The following is a 16,108-nucleotide window of genomic DNA, read 5'->3' as shown; positions in this document are numbered from 1 at the left end:
CCCCCCCCCGCTCTTTTTGTAACCCGGTATAAGTATCTCATCACCAAGCTTCCTGAACAACCTACCCGTACAAATGCACAAACAAATTCAATTGTATAAGCATGATACCGAGAGAAAGATATCCCATCTATCATCGACAACCATCCCATTTCTCCGGAAATCACTCTGCATTTTTACAGCCCCTATCTCGCACACACCTCCCATAGTGGAGCATAGTAATATTGCAATGACTGATGAGCCCTGATTTCCTCTTTGCCATGGCCTGATATTCGTGTCTCGATACTCGAGTATTCAAATTCAGGTTGATAGGCATGGTGCTGGGGGGACAGTGTGATCACATTTCTCCATGTCCATTTCACCGACTTCCGAGAAAGACTGTGCATTTTCGCAGCTACAAAATTTACTGTTCTCTATCGCTGAGATGAGAATCTGTGTGAGGTGTGGCCAGGGGCTGCGTTTGAAGAAGGAAAGTATCTCATAACCATCATCTCCCAATCTCTCAGCTGTGAAAATGCACAAACTTTTGTCGAAAACACTACCATGTCCATGAGAGAGATCTAAGACTCTCGTTCCAAGAGCCCGCCTACATCTCTTAGCTCAACGGTCGAGCCAGTCCCGCTATCAGAAGTAGTAACTCCAGCCCATCTCCTCAACATACTAACCACTCTGCCTCTTTGTGCTGTACCAGGTACCAAGAATGCCTCTTGGATAGCCTCAAGACTGAGGCCCCTGGTCTCAGGCATACTGAACATCAATACCAATACACTTACAAAGCAGATCCCTCCAAATAAGAAGTACGCGCCATAGCTCGACTTGGCCAGCAAGACAGGAGTAATGATGGCGACGATCCAATTGGTAAAGAAGCCCAGTCCTTGCGCCACAGCACTTGCAGCACTCCTTGTAGCAGCTGGTTGTATCTCCGACGCGTAGATCTTGCCCACGATACCCCAGGTCGCAGAGTAGACAATACCAAAGACAAAGACTAGAATGATGACCAGCCAGCGGGCAGGGTTCTGGGGTGTTACAGAGTTTGAGGCGTAGAGAGTGCCGATGCTGAACATGCAGAAGGTGAGGAGACTGCCGCCGACGATGACGCTGCTGCGACGGGAGACTTTGTCGGCGAGGAGGACGGCTGGGATGCTGATGAGGAGGATGAGGACGCCTGATAGACCTGATGCCATGAAGGAGGATGTCTTTGCGGAAAGGCCGGCTTGAGCGAAAAGGGTGGGTGCGTACTGTGATTGATGTCATCAGCGGGCACTCCGAACGTGGACGGTGAAGCTTACATAGAGGACACCATCTATGCCGCTGAGCTGTATGACGCCCAGGACATAGAGAGCAAGTAAAGCAGGCTTGCGGTATGGTTTCTTGAACAGCATTGTAAGACCCTCTACCGCTCCTGGTTGTCTTGAAGCCATCTGTTGTTCGGCAGCAGGACCCAGTAAATCCTTCTCAGCTTCGATTGCACTAAAGTCGAGGCGTTTGAGTTCTCTGATTGCCTTGTCTCGCTGACCATGTAAGAGAAGCCAACGAGGTGATTGAGGGAGTATGAACGGCATTGTGGTCAAGCAGAGCCCGAGTATGGCTTGGATTATGTACGGTGCTGACTAAATGTTAGCATGTCGAGCCACAGTGTATCAGAGCGGTTAACCGACCTCTCCATGAGAAGCTGGAGTCGATCTGCACGCTTCCATAGCAGGTAAAGTATCCCAAACAGACGCCCGCACAGCACAAGAACTGAGGCATGGATACTAGCATACCTCTACGTGCCGATGGAGCAATCTCCGTGATGTATCTGGAAGGCATCAGCTCAGTCATCTTTTGAACAAGAGCTCTCGCAAGACTTACACGCTGACATTACTCAACCAAAGACCTTCGCCTATACCGCAAAGGGCCCGACCGACGAGAAACATGGCAAGTTTGTTCGCCGATCCCTCCAACGCAGCTCCGATGGTGAACACAAGAGCACCTGCAGCAACGACAGCAAGTCCTCCAAAGCGATCGGCGAGTTGTCCAGCAAAGAACGATGGAAAGGCGCCAGTAAGCATGATCAACGAGACCGTAAATCCACGAAGAAAGGGAGAAAGCTCGCCAATACTGGAAGCAAAATAGGGCATTTCGGTCACAGCACCTATGCTGCCTGTATCGTAGCTGGAGATCATATCAGCGAGAATTTTGATATCCTCAAAGAATTCGTAGGTCATACCCATTGAGGAAACCTCCAAGGGATATTGTTATAGCTGACAGGACGTAGCCAGGAGGGCGAGAGATGGCGAACTTCATGATCAGTGTCAAAATTATAGCTTGATCGACTCTGTCGAGCTACGATTGCGGATTCTCTCGCCTTTTTGTCTCTCTAGATGTACTGATTGTATGTAGCGACGATCGTTGATTGATCATCATGGACCTGTAAATGGAAAATGGTTGCCTACGAGCGCAGCTCTGTTCGCGTGTGGTGGGGAAAGAGGGTGCGGGGCTGCCGATCAGAAGGGCAGGCAGGTACAGTCAACACTAGATAGTCCTGTAGGCTCCGTTATCGACACCAGTATACGCAATCACGAGATGCTGACGCTGGTTCGTTCGAGAGATTGGTAAGCATATCGTAGTTTTGTCTATCATTTTTCATAAGATACAGCCATCGTCCCCATCGCCTGAGTAATCAACACAATCATGACTTTTTTGTTTGCTCATCAGCGATGACAAACACCACAAATCGTATTTGTACAATGACATCAAATCACAACCTAGAGTCGTTTCATATCTTCAGATCATGAGAAATTTAGGCCTTGGCAGAGGGGAAGACAGCCTTTGCGGCGTTCTTTGCAGCCTCAAGAGCGCCAGAGAGACCGAACTGGGTATTGATACCCTCGACACGGTGGGTGGAGTTGATGTTCTTGACCATGGTAATTTGGTAGCAGGTGGCGGAACCTTGACGGGAGATTATGGTGGAGTAGGCAAGGAAGTATTCCCAAATCTGGAAAAAGTCAGTCAGGAGATGTCAATCAAGTAGAAGTGTGGGCATTAAACTTACTCTGAACCAGCGCTTGCCGTACTTGGCCTCGACCTTCTCGCGGTTGCCCATCCAGTTACGGTACCAGCGCCAAAGAGTAGCACTGTAGTGAACACCAATGGTGTCGATGCTCTTGATCTCGAAGCCAGCGCCCTCGAGCTTGTCGACGGTCCAGCCGAGAGGAGTAGAGGCGTCAGCACCGGGGAAGATGTACTTGTTCATGAAAAGACCCCAGATGAGATCCTCGTACTGCCATGACTTGCGGATACCAGCGTATTGCATGAAGAAGACACCGTCATCATCAAGCATGTCGTGGATCTGGCTAATGAAGGTAGAGAAGTGACGAACACCGACGTGCTCGGACATTTCGAGACAGGTGATCTTGTTGTACTTGCCCTTGGGGACGGGGGTATCGCGGTAGTCCATGCAGAGGATACGGCTCTGCTCCTCGGGGACGCCGAGGTTGCGTAGACCGCTGTTGCCCCAGGCAGTCTGGTTGCGACCGAGAGTGACACCCGTAACTTGAGCACCGTAGTGAGCAGAAGCGAACTTGGCGAGAGTACCCCAGCCACAGCCGAGATCGAGCATGCGGTCGCCAGCCTGAAGACCGATCTTCTGGCAGACAATGGCGAGCTTGTTGTCCTGCAGTTGTTCAAGAGTCTCTTCCTCGTTGATGTTGGAGATGATACCAGAGGTGTAGATCATGCGAGGGCCGAGGAACCAGGAGTAGAAGTCGTCACCGCGGTCGTAGTGGTCGCGGACCTGCTCCTCGTCTTGCGAGCGAGTGTGCATGATGACCTCGGGCATCATACCAGTGAGGAAGAACCAGAAGAGAGACAGGGTGAAGCGGAAGTTGGCCCAATCGTGGCGGTACTCCATGACCTCGAGAGCGTCACCGTTGAAGTCGACGTCGCCATCGAAGTACTTCTCGTGGAAGGTCTCCATGGGGATCTTGCTGCGGCCGTGGTATTTGGCGCGGTCGGCCTCCTTGTGGAACTTGAGGTAGTGCTCGACGGGGGCACCGGGGTAGCGAGCCTTCTCGTTCTTGCGGGGAGTGTAGCCGGATGCAATGGTCCAGAAGACCATCAGGATGGGGATGGCAGTCAGGATGGCGAAGAAGACCCAGGTCTTGAAGCCACCGCCGATCTTGTAGGCCATGTAGGCAGGAATGCCTCCGAGGAGAGCGAACAGGACATAGTTGTTGAACGACTCGCTGCCAGCTGCGTCGGCGGGAAGAGGTGCGTTCTTGATAGCCGGGTACTGTAGCGATTGAGTTAGCAGGCCATTGGCACAGTCGCAAGAGAGAGACACTCACGGCGGTGCTGCGTACACCATACTCTGTGCTCTCAGGATCAGGAGCTGGCACGGAGGGAGTCTTGATGAAGTTGGTCAACTCCTCCGAGTACTCGGACTTGTACTCGTCTTTGCTGGCCATTGTTGCAAAAACCACTCGTCTGACAAGGCCTTGCGGTTATGTCCAATGCTTCTCCTTTTAAATCTTTCTCAACAGACACGAAACTGTGTCCCCTTGAACTTGACGCGCCAGGTCAAAGCTCAAAAAGTTCAAAGCTTCCACCATTTGAGTGGGGGGCTGGGGACTTTTTATCAACCACAAGAGTTGTCTCTATTCGACGCATGAATTGATTATCTATAGAGCTACTATGCTAAGTACTGTGCGTGTCAACGATTGGACCTGATCTTGCAAGGGTCTAGTGCCCACCTAGGTAATTACGAGTGAATTGGCAAGCATGAATGTCATCAATGTAGACCTAGCTATTCTCTTGGCACACGCTTGCGTAAGGAAACCTCAATCTTTATCAAGCCCGTGGGCTGTTCACCGTTCTCATCCGAACGCCATCCATCTAGATTTCTGCCCACACCCGCCTGCCGCGGGACCCTTGAACGCGTTATCACTATCGCAACACTTGCTCCCCTGTTTCACATCTCACATACTTGCATAAGCTCTGGCACAATTCTATCGTTTTTCGAGCCTTCCATTTTGTGTCTTCTCAAGGATCATCTGCTATCATCGTCGCAAGCCTCGAAGAAACAATCATCGAAAGCTTCTGCTACTCTCGAGCATCTTTTCCTCCTGTTGCCGCTTCTTGCAGTTTGATTCTGGCTATTTTACAAATTGAAGGCCGTGAGCAATATCCTCGTTCCTTAGCTTTCCTCTTTTTTTTCTTTCCTGTCTCATCTTTGTTGTAGTTGTTGTTTGACTCCTGATCTTCGCGCAATCTGTAGTTCGTGTGTTGCTGAGTTTCGTGTCTTCGAGTCTTGTCGTCTCTCAATCATTCGTAGTCGCATGTCTTCGCCTGCATCTCTCGACGGCCTCAATAGCCGTCACGCTTCTTGCGCATCCACTGCTTCTTGTCCTTGATTTTCTTCTGCTTCCGCTCCGCCTTTTTCTCCTTCGCCTCTTCCTTCTTCTTCTTATGCTTCTCCTCGAGCTCCCTCATCACCATGTATCCGATCGGATCCAACTTGTAGTCCATGTACTCGCGGGTAGCAAGAGCCACACGAACGAATGACTCGTTGACATCTTTGGACCGTGCGACATCTGCCATGGCCTGTTCGAGGCTGGTTTGCATCTCCTCGAAGACCTCTCTGTGTACATTCATCACTTGGAGCTCAAGAGAACGGACAGGATGGATGTTCGAAGACTCCCAGTACCGAAAGACCAGATGAGGAAGCATCTCTTGGTACTGCGACATGATGTCGTCCGTAGCTTTGATGGACACACGCAAGTCCTCCAGTCTTGACAGGTTTGAGAGAGATTGGAGCATGAGCATGTAACCGGCACGAGTTTTCCAGTCAGTGTTGGGCTGTGCAGGATTGAAAGCACGTCTCAAGCCGTCGGTGACGTTTCTCATGGTGAGAGACACACTGATTGCGCGAAGGTTGATCATCTTGCTAGCAATTGTAACAAAGATCGAGGTCCAGCACTGGATGTGCTCTTGCTCCCAGACATCGTTCGTAGCATCAACGGGCATACCGTGGGTGCGCACGTGGATGTGTAATCGTGTTATGCATGATAGGTTGATAGGGTGGACGGTCTTGAGAAAGGCTCTCAGACGGCAGGCATCGTCAAAGTAGAAGGTCGTTATGCCGTAAAGGATAGGACCGACTTCGGCGTTGATTGTCTTGCAGGTGAGCAGGAGACTACTGAGCGTTGTCTTCCAATCGATTCCTTCTCTGGGTTCAGAATTTCGACCGGGAATACCGGCATATGAGATACCCTTGGCTTTCATAGCCTGACGTCTCAGAGATTGAGGAACCTTCTGCTTGGCTCTGACAATCTTGAGACACTTTATTGCTTTGGCGCGGTTCGGCTGACGATACTCTCCGATGGCATTGTTGAGTATACTGTCATCAGAGCGAGACCAGGGGTCGTTGTGCTTGATGACGATGAGTCGCTGGCTAAAGAGGTATCCGTAAATTTGGTTGCGAATTTCCACTGGGAGGCGGAGGAGACCCGGAAGGTCAACAGATATCTCAGCATCGTTGGCCGTGTCTTTGACTGGCTCTGGCCGAGCGACCAAATCGCCACTATGCCTAATTCTGTCTTTGAATACGCCAGGTTGAAGACGAGAGAGCCAGCGAGGAAAGTTTGCTCGCTTCTTCAGAATCACAGGCGCAATAGCTCGAGTGGTTACTTGCTCAGACTCGATTTCGAGACCAGGTTCGTCGCCATAAAGAAAAGATGTCATCAACACTGATTCTCTTATTGCTGTAAGGAGAGATCATTTTGCGTGTAGCCTGTATGGACATAATCGCTGATTGTTTGTCGAGTGTACTGGGAATTTCGACATACATTTGTGACTTTGTGTTTGATGCACTGTCCAAGATGCTTCGGGGTAGGGTATACCATGGTAATCGAAGAATCGATGGATCGATGGCCGGGGTATCGGCGTTTAGATTGCCGCGATTGCGAGGGAGGGTAGGAGTATCCTAGGAGTGAAGCAAGCTTGGTGTGGCGCGCGAGCCACGAACTCGAAGCTTACGATTATTTTTGCAAGTGAGGACCACTCTTGGCCGTCTCGAGATGCGAAGACCACTCATTAATCTTTGAATTGGGATGCGGCGGGCTTTAATATGCCATCTTGAGCACCCTAATTTCGAATACCAGGACCGAAGAAGTTGTTGATCTGGTGCTCCACCAGGGCATTTCTTACGGAGTCCCCATGCAGCCATCCGCCAACACACCTGAGATGCTACAACATAGGAGTCGGATTCAACTCACCAGTGTCATTGCATGACCTACGACCAAGACTAAGCGGTGTACTTATGTTGCCAATCTAGCAGACTGCGTCGTTTGCTTGCATGACGCATCTCACAAACAGTACATGCGTACTGAGAGCCCCTGTTGACTGAAAGAGCCCCAATCAATTGTACTATCATCCAGGATGGAGCGTAGGCATCTGACTTTCTTGCTTACGTTTGTTGACAAGCATAGAAAGGAAAGAACTCAAGTCAAGTCGCGACTGTCATCTGAAGCCTGGCCAACCGAAGAACAGCCGGACCCATCATCAATCCACTTGATGCATCTTAGTCTCAGCAATACGTTTCATTCTCGACTTGCTATTATCCCAGTCATGCTATATCTCGAAGCAGTGATCATCGACGACAAGTCTGGTTGCTGATCTGGTTGGATGCATGCGTGATTTGTGGGCTGGCTGTAATGGACAATCCATATGCCCTCGCGAATGCGACAACATACCCACCTTCACACGAGAGGCACAGTGCTTCATTTTCTTTTACCCAAAGGAAATGCGGCAAGCCAGTCATGCCATTCCAAGATCCAATGTATGCTGGCAGATGTCAGAACGGTAGTGCTTTATCTGTCATACGGCAAGGCGTCTACCGCCCATCAGACACAACACATTAGCGCCGACAGCGCGCTTAGACGATATATTCATTTCCAGCGACCGATGACAGGCGATTACCATCAGGATCTCAAACTCGGCACGACTTGTATTAGATGCTGTATTCACAGCATGTTATAAGGCTGAGCTCGGAGCTTGGATCAGGCAACCCATCTTTTCACAAAAATACCTTCAGTATCCACTTCCGCTGTCATCGTTCTTGACATACTCATCAACTCTCTTCAGAGCAGACCATACTCCCAACGATTCCTTACGCCATGTCCCAACTCGACTACCGAGACCATGCTGAGAGCGATCCATAGCTTCCAGTACGCCCTGTTCTACACGTCATGTGGCTCGTCCAGTTCTTCATCTGCGGATTCATTACCATAGGAACAATGCAGGGAGTAATGTTTGGTGGTCTCGGCATACTGTAGCCTACACCGCCCCGAAATCAACCAACTAGCTAATCAATCATCAGAGAATTCGGATTGTGTGTCGCCATATTCATAGTCATGTCGCTGTACATACGACAGGTCCATCTTTACGCCATGGGTAGACTTGAGCCCCGAAGTGCTGTTCGCATGCAAACTGTCCAGTGTACGATAATTGCGTTGTTCATCCTGTTCGACTTTGTAGCAGCAGATGATAGATTCGTTGTAATGTCCGTCATTGTTTACAGCACTCTGTCTGGGTAAGTATCCATTCTAATTAGGATACACTGCATTCTAACTTGCGGCTTAGGTCTGCATTCTTGATACTTCTTATTGTCAGCTCCGGAGTTCCCCGTGCGAGTTAAGGCACTCGCGATGTTCAGCTACCTGAGCTCAACATCAAGGCTTGACGAGAGGCTTCTGGTCGGAGTATGAGTGCTTCAGCCAAACAGACCGAATGCTGTTCCCTCGAGCCGGGGGTGGATGACCTTGATCAGCGACACCGACGAGAGAAAGGAAGATAAGCGCGTACGTCTGCTCGAAACATATTATAAACATCCTGTCTCCAAATTTGAGACTTCTTTGTTCGGAACGCCAAAAGCATGAGAAAGCATTTCGAGCTCAGAGGATGCTCGTTGAGGTACCTTTCACAAGCCTACAATCCTGTATCCAAGAGCAACTGTCGTTGTCTCATAACGATCAGGCTGCGGACTTGTAATGTGTGATGTTCCAATGCGCTTGGCATTTTACGCAGCTGCCTTCGATCACAACGTATAGGATACGATGATGAGTCAACAATTTTGAATATCTTGAACTCAAATGTTTTGATAGTCATCATCCGAGATGATACCTGGACCAACGCTCAGAACAACTGGCGGCTAGGACAGGTACAAAAGGGCATGCGTTGACCAGACATTCTCACTTTCTCTTCTCTATCAAATGCAAAACCAATCTCTCGGAACCCTTACAACCGTTATGGCAGTCGTACACAGTGAGCGTGTTCAGTATAGTTCTGATGACTTTGGCAACCCTCTGTATGCCAGAGTATGTTGGGGACCCGAAACTCAGGTTCCAAAGCCAATTGGTAAGCACAACCTCTTAAGTACAGCTTCAGAATTCGAGTACTAATGAACGTTGGCAGTAATCGTCCTTCATGCTGGTGGCTTGGTCATCGGCAACGATGCCATGATCCCTGCCTCTCAAATCAACTACCTCGCCGCCCGCAACTTCATCGTTGTGATTCCAAACTACCGCTTCTGTCCTCAAGTTACTGCTCTCGAGGGAGCTATCCCCGACACACATGCTGCCTACGAGTTCTGTCGTTCAAGCCTTGGACCTTTCATGCTATCTTCGCACGCTATCAATATCGATACGTCAAGGATTGTAGCAATGGGCATGTCTGCAGGCGGCATGCTAGCCCTCCATCTAGCAGCCCTAGGAAAACCAGCCATAAAAGCCATCACCGTGCTCTACCCATCCCTCTACCTCTCCAAGCCTGAGATTTCCGGCGCCCATGAATCTCACAACTTACCTCCCTACGACGCCATCCCAGACGAAGACTTGACAGAGGACGAATGGTCTCAACTCTGTCCTGCTGAGAGACAAGTCTCCGAAGCCGATATCCCCATCTCTGGTAACGAAATGTCTGTAAGAGGCAAATACATGATTCAACTTCTCAAGCGAGGAAGCTGGAGTACCGCCATCTCTTCCAACGCTGCAGACATTCCAGTCGTGGATCCTTGTACAAAGTTTCCAGATGCAGGAACTGATTGGCCACCAACTTTCTTCCTCCAAGGCGCCGATGATGTACTGCCAGGCTCCAGACCAAATCTCGTAAACAAAGCTGTGGAAGACTTGAAGCAAGCAGGAGTGGAGGAAGTAGGATTTGAGATTGTAGAGGGAGCAGGTCATTTGTTTGATGCAGTGCCTGGACTTGGAGAGAGTGATTTTGGAGCTCATTGGGAGGCTGTGAAGAGGGGACTTGATTTTTTGGTAGAGAGGGTTTGATGTTTCTGCTCTATTCTTCTCTTTTTCGTTCTTTGTTTGAATGGCGAAAATTCTTACTTCAAACGAGTATCATAGTATATATATATATATATATCTGCACCGGCTCTCAAACTCCTTCGTTCATCCAAGTCTGATATTTTCACAAAGCGATCTGGACTATAAGAGCTTTTCCTCCTCGCAGCTTAGAGACGGAAACACAACAACAATTCTGTAGTCAGACATCTCATTGCTGTTGGTCGCTGCTGCTTGAGGGACAAGATACGATCCGACGAGCAGTCGAGACGCGTAGCAGGTCCCAAACGCCAGGATGAGGTCGTTCGTGCTTCGTCGTCATCTAGACGTCTCACACGGAGACACTGCACGAGAATAAGTCGGAGCAGTGGGAGATGATAGAGGTGAGGCGCCACACGGCACGAAAAGGGGGTATTGACAAGAAAGCTGGACTCTCATGACCATCTCCTCAATCGATCGCGGGGCTGTCGAAAGGCACAAACAATTGTGACAAGTAAACAATGCTCATGAAGAGAAATGATAAGATTGTTTCGACAAGTAGACTTTACTCTGTTGAAAGGCAATACGTATATACAACTATCTACTTCACCACTCAACCAAACATAAGATCTGTAAATACCTGTTCGATAAAGTCAGCAAAAAGCATGCAACAAAGTAATTTCGAGACAGAATGAGGAGATTTTGTGTCAAAAACAATATCAGATAGAGCTAATAATAAAAGACATCAGTCTGGCATGGAGGGATTCAATCTCCGTTTGCCATCAGGAATGATATATTAATCATCATTTTGTGTGTAAGGGGGAAAGGCGGTGATAAGATGAGGAAAGACAGGAGAAACGTACCATGTGTGTAATGTGATTGCGAAAAGGGCAACCTCTTGGGTTAGTCGTTCAAAAGAGCGTGACTCTGGTCGTAGCAGGACGCAGTTGGAAGCCTTAAATCGAGAGAGCCTTGCGGAAGATATCATGCGAGAAGAATGCCTTCGAGCAGTCTTGTTGCAACGAGCAGGTGAGCCGAATATCTTGGTCAATCTGGACAAGAGCTAGCAGCATGTGTATCACTGCCAACCTGCTGTCATGAGAGTTTGCGCACAACAGAAACAGCAAGCAAAAGTTCACATTGAGAAAAGAAAATTGATCGCTTGGCAGAAAGCGGTCAGTGCGGCAAATTCTCGAAAAGTCTTGGCAGGCTTCACTTTTTTCGACTTTTTCCGACTTTTTCCAGATGCCTCAAAAATCATGTTTCTGACACCATATAACGTGCAAAAAGGATATCAAGCCAGCGGTTTGTAGGAATAGCCGAAGGCGGGGCTCGAACCCGCGACCTTGAGGTTGACCTTATTGATAAGAGCCACACGCTCTACCGATTGAGCTACCCCGGCAGGTCTGATGATCAAGTTGTGTGACACAACTGGCTGCTGACTTGATGGAAAGTAGCAAGCCAAGTCAGAATATGTAACTTGGTTATCAGGCCTGCAGGGGTAGCTCAATCGACTAAGCTGTGTCAGTAGTTTGTGATGAGGGCGAAGGACAGCCCATCATCGACGCTGAACAAGTATTTTCTCAAAGCTGTCCCAGATCTGCCAGCAGTCAAGCCGACGTCAGAAGTCATGGCTGAGCTTTACTTGAACAGAGTCGAGTAGCTGCCATGTCCAAGTATCAAGTCGCAGCATGAGTCGTATGGTTCAATGTTCGCCTTTCAGGAGGTGGGTTCTTTCACCACCGGCCTCCAGAAGCAGTTGCCCATGAAGATGTGCAGACAGATAAGACTCGACGAGGAGTAGATACGATCAAGAAGGTCCTGTGTTGTTGAGTTCATCGTGGATATGATATAGATGGTGAAGCAGAGTGCGATGGCTGGAATCTAGTGGAGAGCAGCATATTTGGCAGCAATCTGGTTCAAGAGAGGTTGAAGGTATAAGGCATTGCTAACAGTAGTCTCGGGAGCAAGAAAGAAAGGAGTAAGCTACATGGGAGAAGGTGCTGGTGAAGGTGGTGAAGGTGCCACGTTGACGTTGGACTCGAGGCGGCGTCGACCAAAAGGGGAAGTCACCCCCACATGACGCCCCTCGACGTGGCATCAACGTGAAGCTTTGCGACAAGAAAGTGCAACCAGTTTTGACAAGATCATTACCACCAAAGACACAATGGAGCAACTCGAGTCCACCCTTCGTCCGGTGCTGCAGCCCATCACTCAGAACCTCCCTGGACCAATTCGCGACATCGGCATCTCGTTGCTCGGAAACCACTGCTACAAGACTCTCATCCACGATGTCCAGCTCAGCGATGCGTCTTGCTTCAAGCTGGCCATCTCAAAGGGACTCGGCATTGGCATCATCGGCGCCTCTGCTGTCGTCAAGATCCCTCAGCTTCTCAAGCTCCTGAACTCGCAGTCGGCAGCTGGATTGAGCTTCCTGGCTTACGCTCTCGAGACCAGCTCATACCTCATTTCGCTCGCCTACAATGCTCGCATGGGCTTCCCCTTCAGCACGTATGGCGAGACGGCCTTCATCGCCGTGCAGAACGTCGCAATCGCTGCTCTAATTCTGCAGTACAGCGGCAAGGGTGCCGCTGCTGCTGTCTTTGTCGCTGGACTCGCTGCTGCTGGCTACTCGTTGTTCAGCCCGGACATCATTGACATGAAGACCATGGGTCTCTTGCAAGCTGGTGCCGGTGCTCTTGGTGTCGCCAGCAAGCTGCCTCAGATCATGACTGTCTGGCAGCAGGGCGGCACCGGCCAGTTGAGCGCTTTCGCCGTAAGTCCTTAACCCACTACCTCTTTGCATTTTTGCACACGCTGACTCTCTTGCTTGCAGGTCTTCAACTACCTCTTCGGTTCCCTCTCCCGTATCTTCACGACCCTCCAGGAAGTCGACGACAAGCTCATCCTCTACGGCTTCGTCTCTGGCTTCATCCTCAACGCCGTCCTCGCCATCCAGATGATTTACTACTGGAACAGCGCTCCCAGCAAAGTCAGCGCTCCTTCGCACAAGTTGAACGAGTCGGGAAGAAAGGAGGCTATTGCCATGACCACAGGGTCCGAGCAAAAGGGAAAGAGCCCTAGCACTCGCAGAAGAGGTTAGATTCGCTCCGTAGTCTTGTTACACACAAAACATCTCTTTCACTCCTGCTCAAAGATCATGTGAAATATCTGTTTGTATCTTCTCGACACATGTGATTGTGACGGCCCAAGCCGTAGCGACTCTCTTACCAGCACGTGAGAGCTAGCAGCGCCAGTACCTCTACCTTCCAAGCCCCGCCACTGCTATGCTCTCTTTCTCTTTACCGAGGTCGTGGCAGACCCAAGAATCTGGAGGAGCTCGAGATGGCCAGAAACACGGTCGTCCAATCTTCCTCGTACCCAAGAAGCCCCACGACGGGCGTGCATGGTAGCGAACGAGGTCGATGTCGCTATGAACGAGTAGTCTTCGTCCCGCCATTCACGATGGCCTATGGCGTGGCATCAGTATTATGTTTGCCCCTGACGCTCGGTCGGAGGGAGACGAAGCCTAGCAGGAAGTCGAGCGCCTGGAGTTGTGTTTTGTCGTTGCCTGTGGTTTCGCGTCGCTACATTGTTGGTAGAGAGCATCTCCGAAGGTGTGTACGTGTCTTATTTTGCTTGCGCGAATGCGCAACGGTTTTCTGGGATGTCTCTGTGGTTTTGGAAAAGTGATGATAGTTTTGTCTGGTGTGCTTATAATGCTGATCCAAAAATCATTTTGCAAGTTCACAAACGTCCTTTTGGGATATACGTGGTTGTTGAGATCACTGAATTGTACAATATCTTGATGTATATCATAGATTCATCCCAAGAAGAGTTCATTAGTATTAGACGTCGCTGTCGTTGGTATATCATGGTTCTTGGTCAAGGTCCGGGTGATACCACTTACAAGAACAACGTCATACTCAACCGGAGGAAGTCCGTGCGTCGCAAGCGAACATCTGGACTGCTTGTTGCCCTTTCAGATGCATTGCTTCTTGTACAGCCAGATAATAGTGTTTTCGTTTCTCTGTATTTGAAGGCCTGATATTACTACTGCCAGTAAAATCGCCATGATGTCTCCTCCGTGATCTTGATCCTGGTTTTGGCCCCTGTCTTGGTCTCGAAATGCATCTGGCCCTCCAATCATTCATCGGAGATCTCATTCGGTCATGGAATCTGGCTTCCATCGTCCAAAGTCGTCTAATGCAAGAGAAGCCAATCAGGCAAAGATCACCTCGTTGATGCGGGCTTGGAAACTTATATCACACCCCAAGATAAAGCCGCGAACATGGCTTCTGTCTTGTTGATGATGAAAGAGTCTGAACGCCTGACTGCAGTACACGTGCTGGAGCTGATACTGTTTGTGTCCTGAGGATCTCCCACGAACACGCTTGACAGAATGCCTTTCAACATGTCCATCGACAATCATCGCACATTTGCTCCTTCGAAGCAGACAGTTACGATGTTTCCAAGGGGTCCCACGGGCTTATGTCAGGTCTCTTTCATCTCCTGTCGAGCGTGTTGAAGGAGCAAAATTGTCAAGCCCAGGCATCACCAGCTGATTCTATGTTGACCCATGTGCTGGGAGAGGGCCTCGGAACGTGCTGGCATGGTCTCTTCCGGATGCACGCTTTCATGACCTCTGTCTTTCATGGCCCCGCGCTTGACCCTCTTATAAGGTCGGCGTCTCTCTCGACCTGCAACCCATCCGTGCATCACTGCATCGAACGTCGTCAAGATGGCACCGAACACCACTCAAGCACAGCCCTTCGTCTGCCGCATATGTAACACCGGCACGGCCAACAAGGCAGGCATGAGGTCTCACATCACCAACGTCCACGAGCCGATCAAGCCCTTCAAATGCGCCAACTGCACCGTGAACGCCACCAGAACGTAAGATACTCTTTCAAATCACCTCTCCCTTGATCAAATCTGACTGAGTGTCCAGGGAACGCCTCGAGGCGCACTCGCTCGCCGTTCACAACCGCAGACTCTTGACGAACGAGAGAGTTCCCGATGCCGCCATTCTGAAACGCGTCAAGGACCAAGCCGACGCTTGCGAGGTTGCCGTCCATCCTCCTCTTGCTCAAGGAGCCTCGACCGCCCCTCACGCGCTCCCTATCCCTCCTGCAGCATCGGCTCCGGCTCACAATCCCACTGTCGCGCTCCCATCTCTGCGCCCAGCCACTGAGCAGCCTGAGCAGCCTGAGGCCCCTACTTCTGATGTCCCAGAGCAGGAGTATTGGAGTCGGGAGGAAGAGCAGGAGAAATGGAGTCGGGAGGACGAGCAGGATCAAATTCCCGGCTACTTTTCCCACTTCGGCGTCGGCTTCAACACTGGACCTGACATTCCCGGTGGTAATCGTCACAAGTAGACAGAAAGAACACTGCTTCTGCTGCCGCTCGATGCACCGCTTTTGTGACTGGTGCTAGGATGGGACAAGACGTCATGATGATACGAATATGAAGACGATGAAGTAGAAGAATGGCAACGACAATGATGACAACCCCAGACAATCACGCCCCTGATGTGAATTTTGTATTGCGTGACTCCTGTCTTGTTGTGCTCGTTCTATACTAGCTGTAACAATGCACAACGACTCTTTGAGGTTGTTTAGCTCGCATGTCGAGATGTACGATATTCTTTTGATCTTGAAAGTACATGGACCGAGCTCTTCCATATCTCACTTGTTGATTTAAATGTTCAGCTGTACGAAGACACCAAGAACCTTTTCATTGCAGAAAACTCCAACCACTGAGGAACAAGGCTTATATTCTGAAAAGATTTCCGCATTTGT

The 16,108-nt window shown here is 49.9% G+C and overlaps 7 protein-coding genes across 7 annotated transcripts; 4 read left to right on the top strand and 3 right to left on the bottom strand.

Annotated features, from left to right (window-relative positions):
• Positions 1 to 557: 557 nt before the first annotated feature.
• AUEXF2481DRAFT_8910 (uncharacterized protein) lies at positions 558 to 2,283 on the bottom strand (the record flags this gene model as incomplete). The annotated part of the gene is made up of 5 exons (XM_013484083.1): positions 558 to 1,235; positions 1,287 to 1,603; positions 1,656 to 1,795; positions 1,849 to 2,151; positions 2,207 to 2,283. 5 exons carry the CDS (start codon positions 2,281 to 2,283, stop codon positions 558 to 560), a joined length of 1,515 nt encoding a protein of 504 aa, XP_013339537.1.
• Positions 2,284 to 2,902: 619 nt separating this feature from the next.
• On the bottom strand, positions 2,903 to 4,643 carry AUEXF2481DRAFT_74778 (uncharacterized protein). Its single transcript, XM_013484131.1, has 2 exons — positions 4,326 to 4,643; positions 2,903 to 4,270 (listed from the first exon to the last, which is right to left on the bottom strand). The coding sequence occupies exons 1-2, from the start codon at positions 4,443 to 4,445 to the stop codon at positions 2,999 to 3,001; spliced, it is 1,392 nt and encodes a 463-aa protein (XP_013339585.1). The 5' UTR covers positions 4,446 to 4,643; the 3' UTR covers positions 2,903 to 2,998.
• Positions 4,644 to 5,343: 700 nt separating this feature from the next.
• Positions 5,344 to 6,720, bottom strand: AUEXF2481DRAFT_8908 (uncharacterized protein; the record flags this gene model as incomplete). Its single annotated transcript, XM_013484082.1, has 1 exon — positions 5,344 to 6,720. One exon carries the CDS (start codon positions 6,718 to 6,720, stop codon positions 5,344 to 5,346), a length of 1,377 nt encoding a protein of 458 aa, XP_013339536.1.
• Positions 6,721 to 8,426: 1,706 nt separating this feature from the next.
• On the top strand, positions 8,427 to 8,674 carry AUEXF2481DRAFT_8907 (uncharacterized protein; the record flags this gene model as incomplete). The annotated part of the gene is made up of 2 exons (XM_013484081.1): positions 8,427 to 8,569; positions 8,620 to 8,674. The coding sequence occupies 2 exons, from the start codon at positions 8,427 to 8,429 to the stop codon at positions 8,672 to 8,674; spliced, it is 198 nt and encodes a 65-aa protein (XP_013339535.1).
• A 610-nt stretch (positions 8,675 to 9,284) lies between these two features.
• AUEXF2481DRAFT_8906 (uncharacterized protein) lies at positions 9,285 to 10,316 on the top strand (the record flags this gene model as incomplete). The annotated part of the gene is made up of 2 exons (XM_013484080.1): positions 9,285 to 9,393; positions 9,451 to 10,316. 2 exons carry the CDS (start codon positions 9,285 to 9,287, stop codon positions 10,314 to 10,316), a joined length of 975 nt encoding a protein of 324 aa, XP_013339534.1.
• A 2,158-nt stretch (positions 10,317 to 12,474) lies between these two features.
• AUEXF2481DRAFT_70356 (uncharacterized protein) lies at positions 12,475 to 13,410 on the top strand (the record flags this gene model as incomplete). Its single annotated transcript, XM_013484119.1, has 2 exons — positions 12,475 to 13,083; positions 13,144 to 13,410. The coding sequence occupies 2 exons, from the start codon at positions 12,475 to 12,477 to the stop codon at positions 13,408 to 13,410; spliced, it is 876 nt and encodes a 291-aa protein (XP_013339573.1).
• Positions 13,411 to 15,048: 1,638 nt separating this feature from the next.
• Positions 15,049 to 15,685, top strand: AUEXF2481DRAFT_8904 (uncharacterized protein; the record flags this gene model as incomplete). The annotated part of the gene is made up of 2 exons (XM_013484079.1): positions 15,049 to 15,203; positions 15,259 to 15,685. 2 exons carry the CDS (start codon positions 15,049 to 15,051, stop codon positions 15,683 to 15,685), a joined length of 582 nt encoding a protein of 193 aa, XP_013339533.1.
• Between the last annotated feature and the right edge of the window lie 423 nt (positions 15,686 to 16,108).

The sequence above is a fragment of the Aureobasidium subglaciale genome, assembly GCF_000721755.1.
Source record: "Aureobasidium subglaciale EXF-2481 unplaced genomic scaffold scaffold_33, whole genome shotgun sequence".
NCBI lineage: Eukaryota > Fungi > Ascomycota > Dothideomycetes > Dothideales > Saccotheciaceae > Aureobasidium > Aureobasidium subglaciale.
The sequence above is the reverse complement of the archived record's forward strand: the minus strand, read 5'-3'. Positions and strand labels throughout refer to the sequence as shown.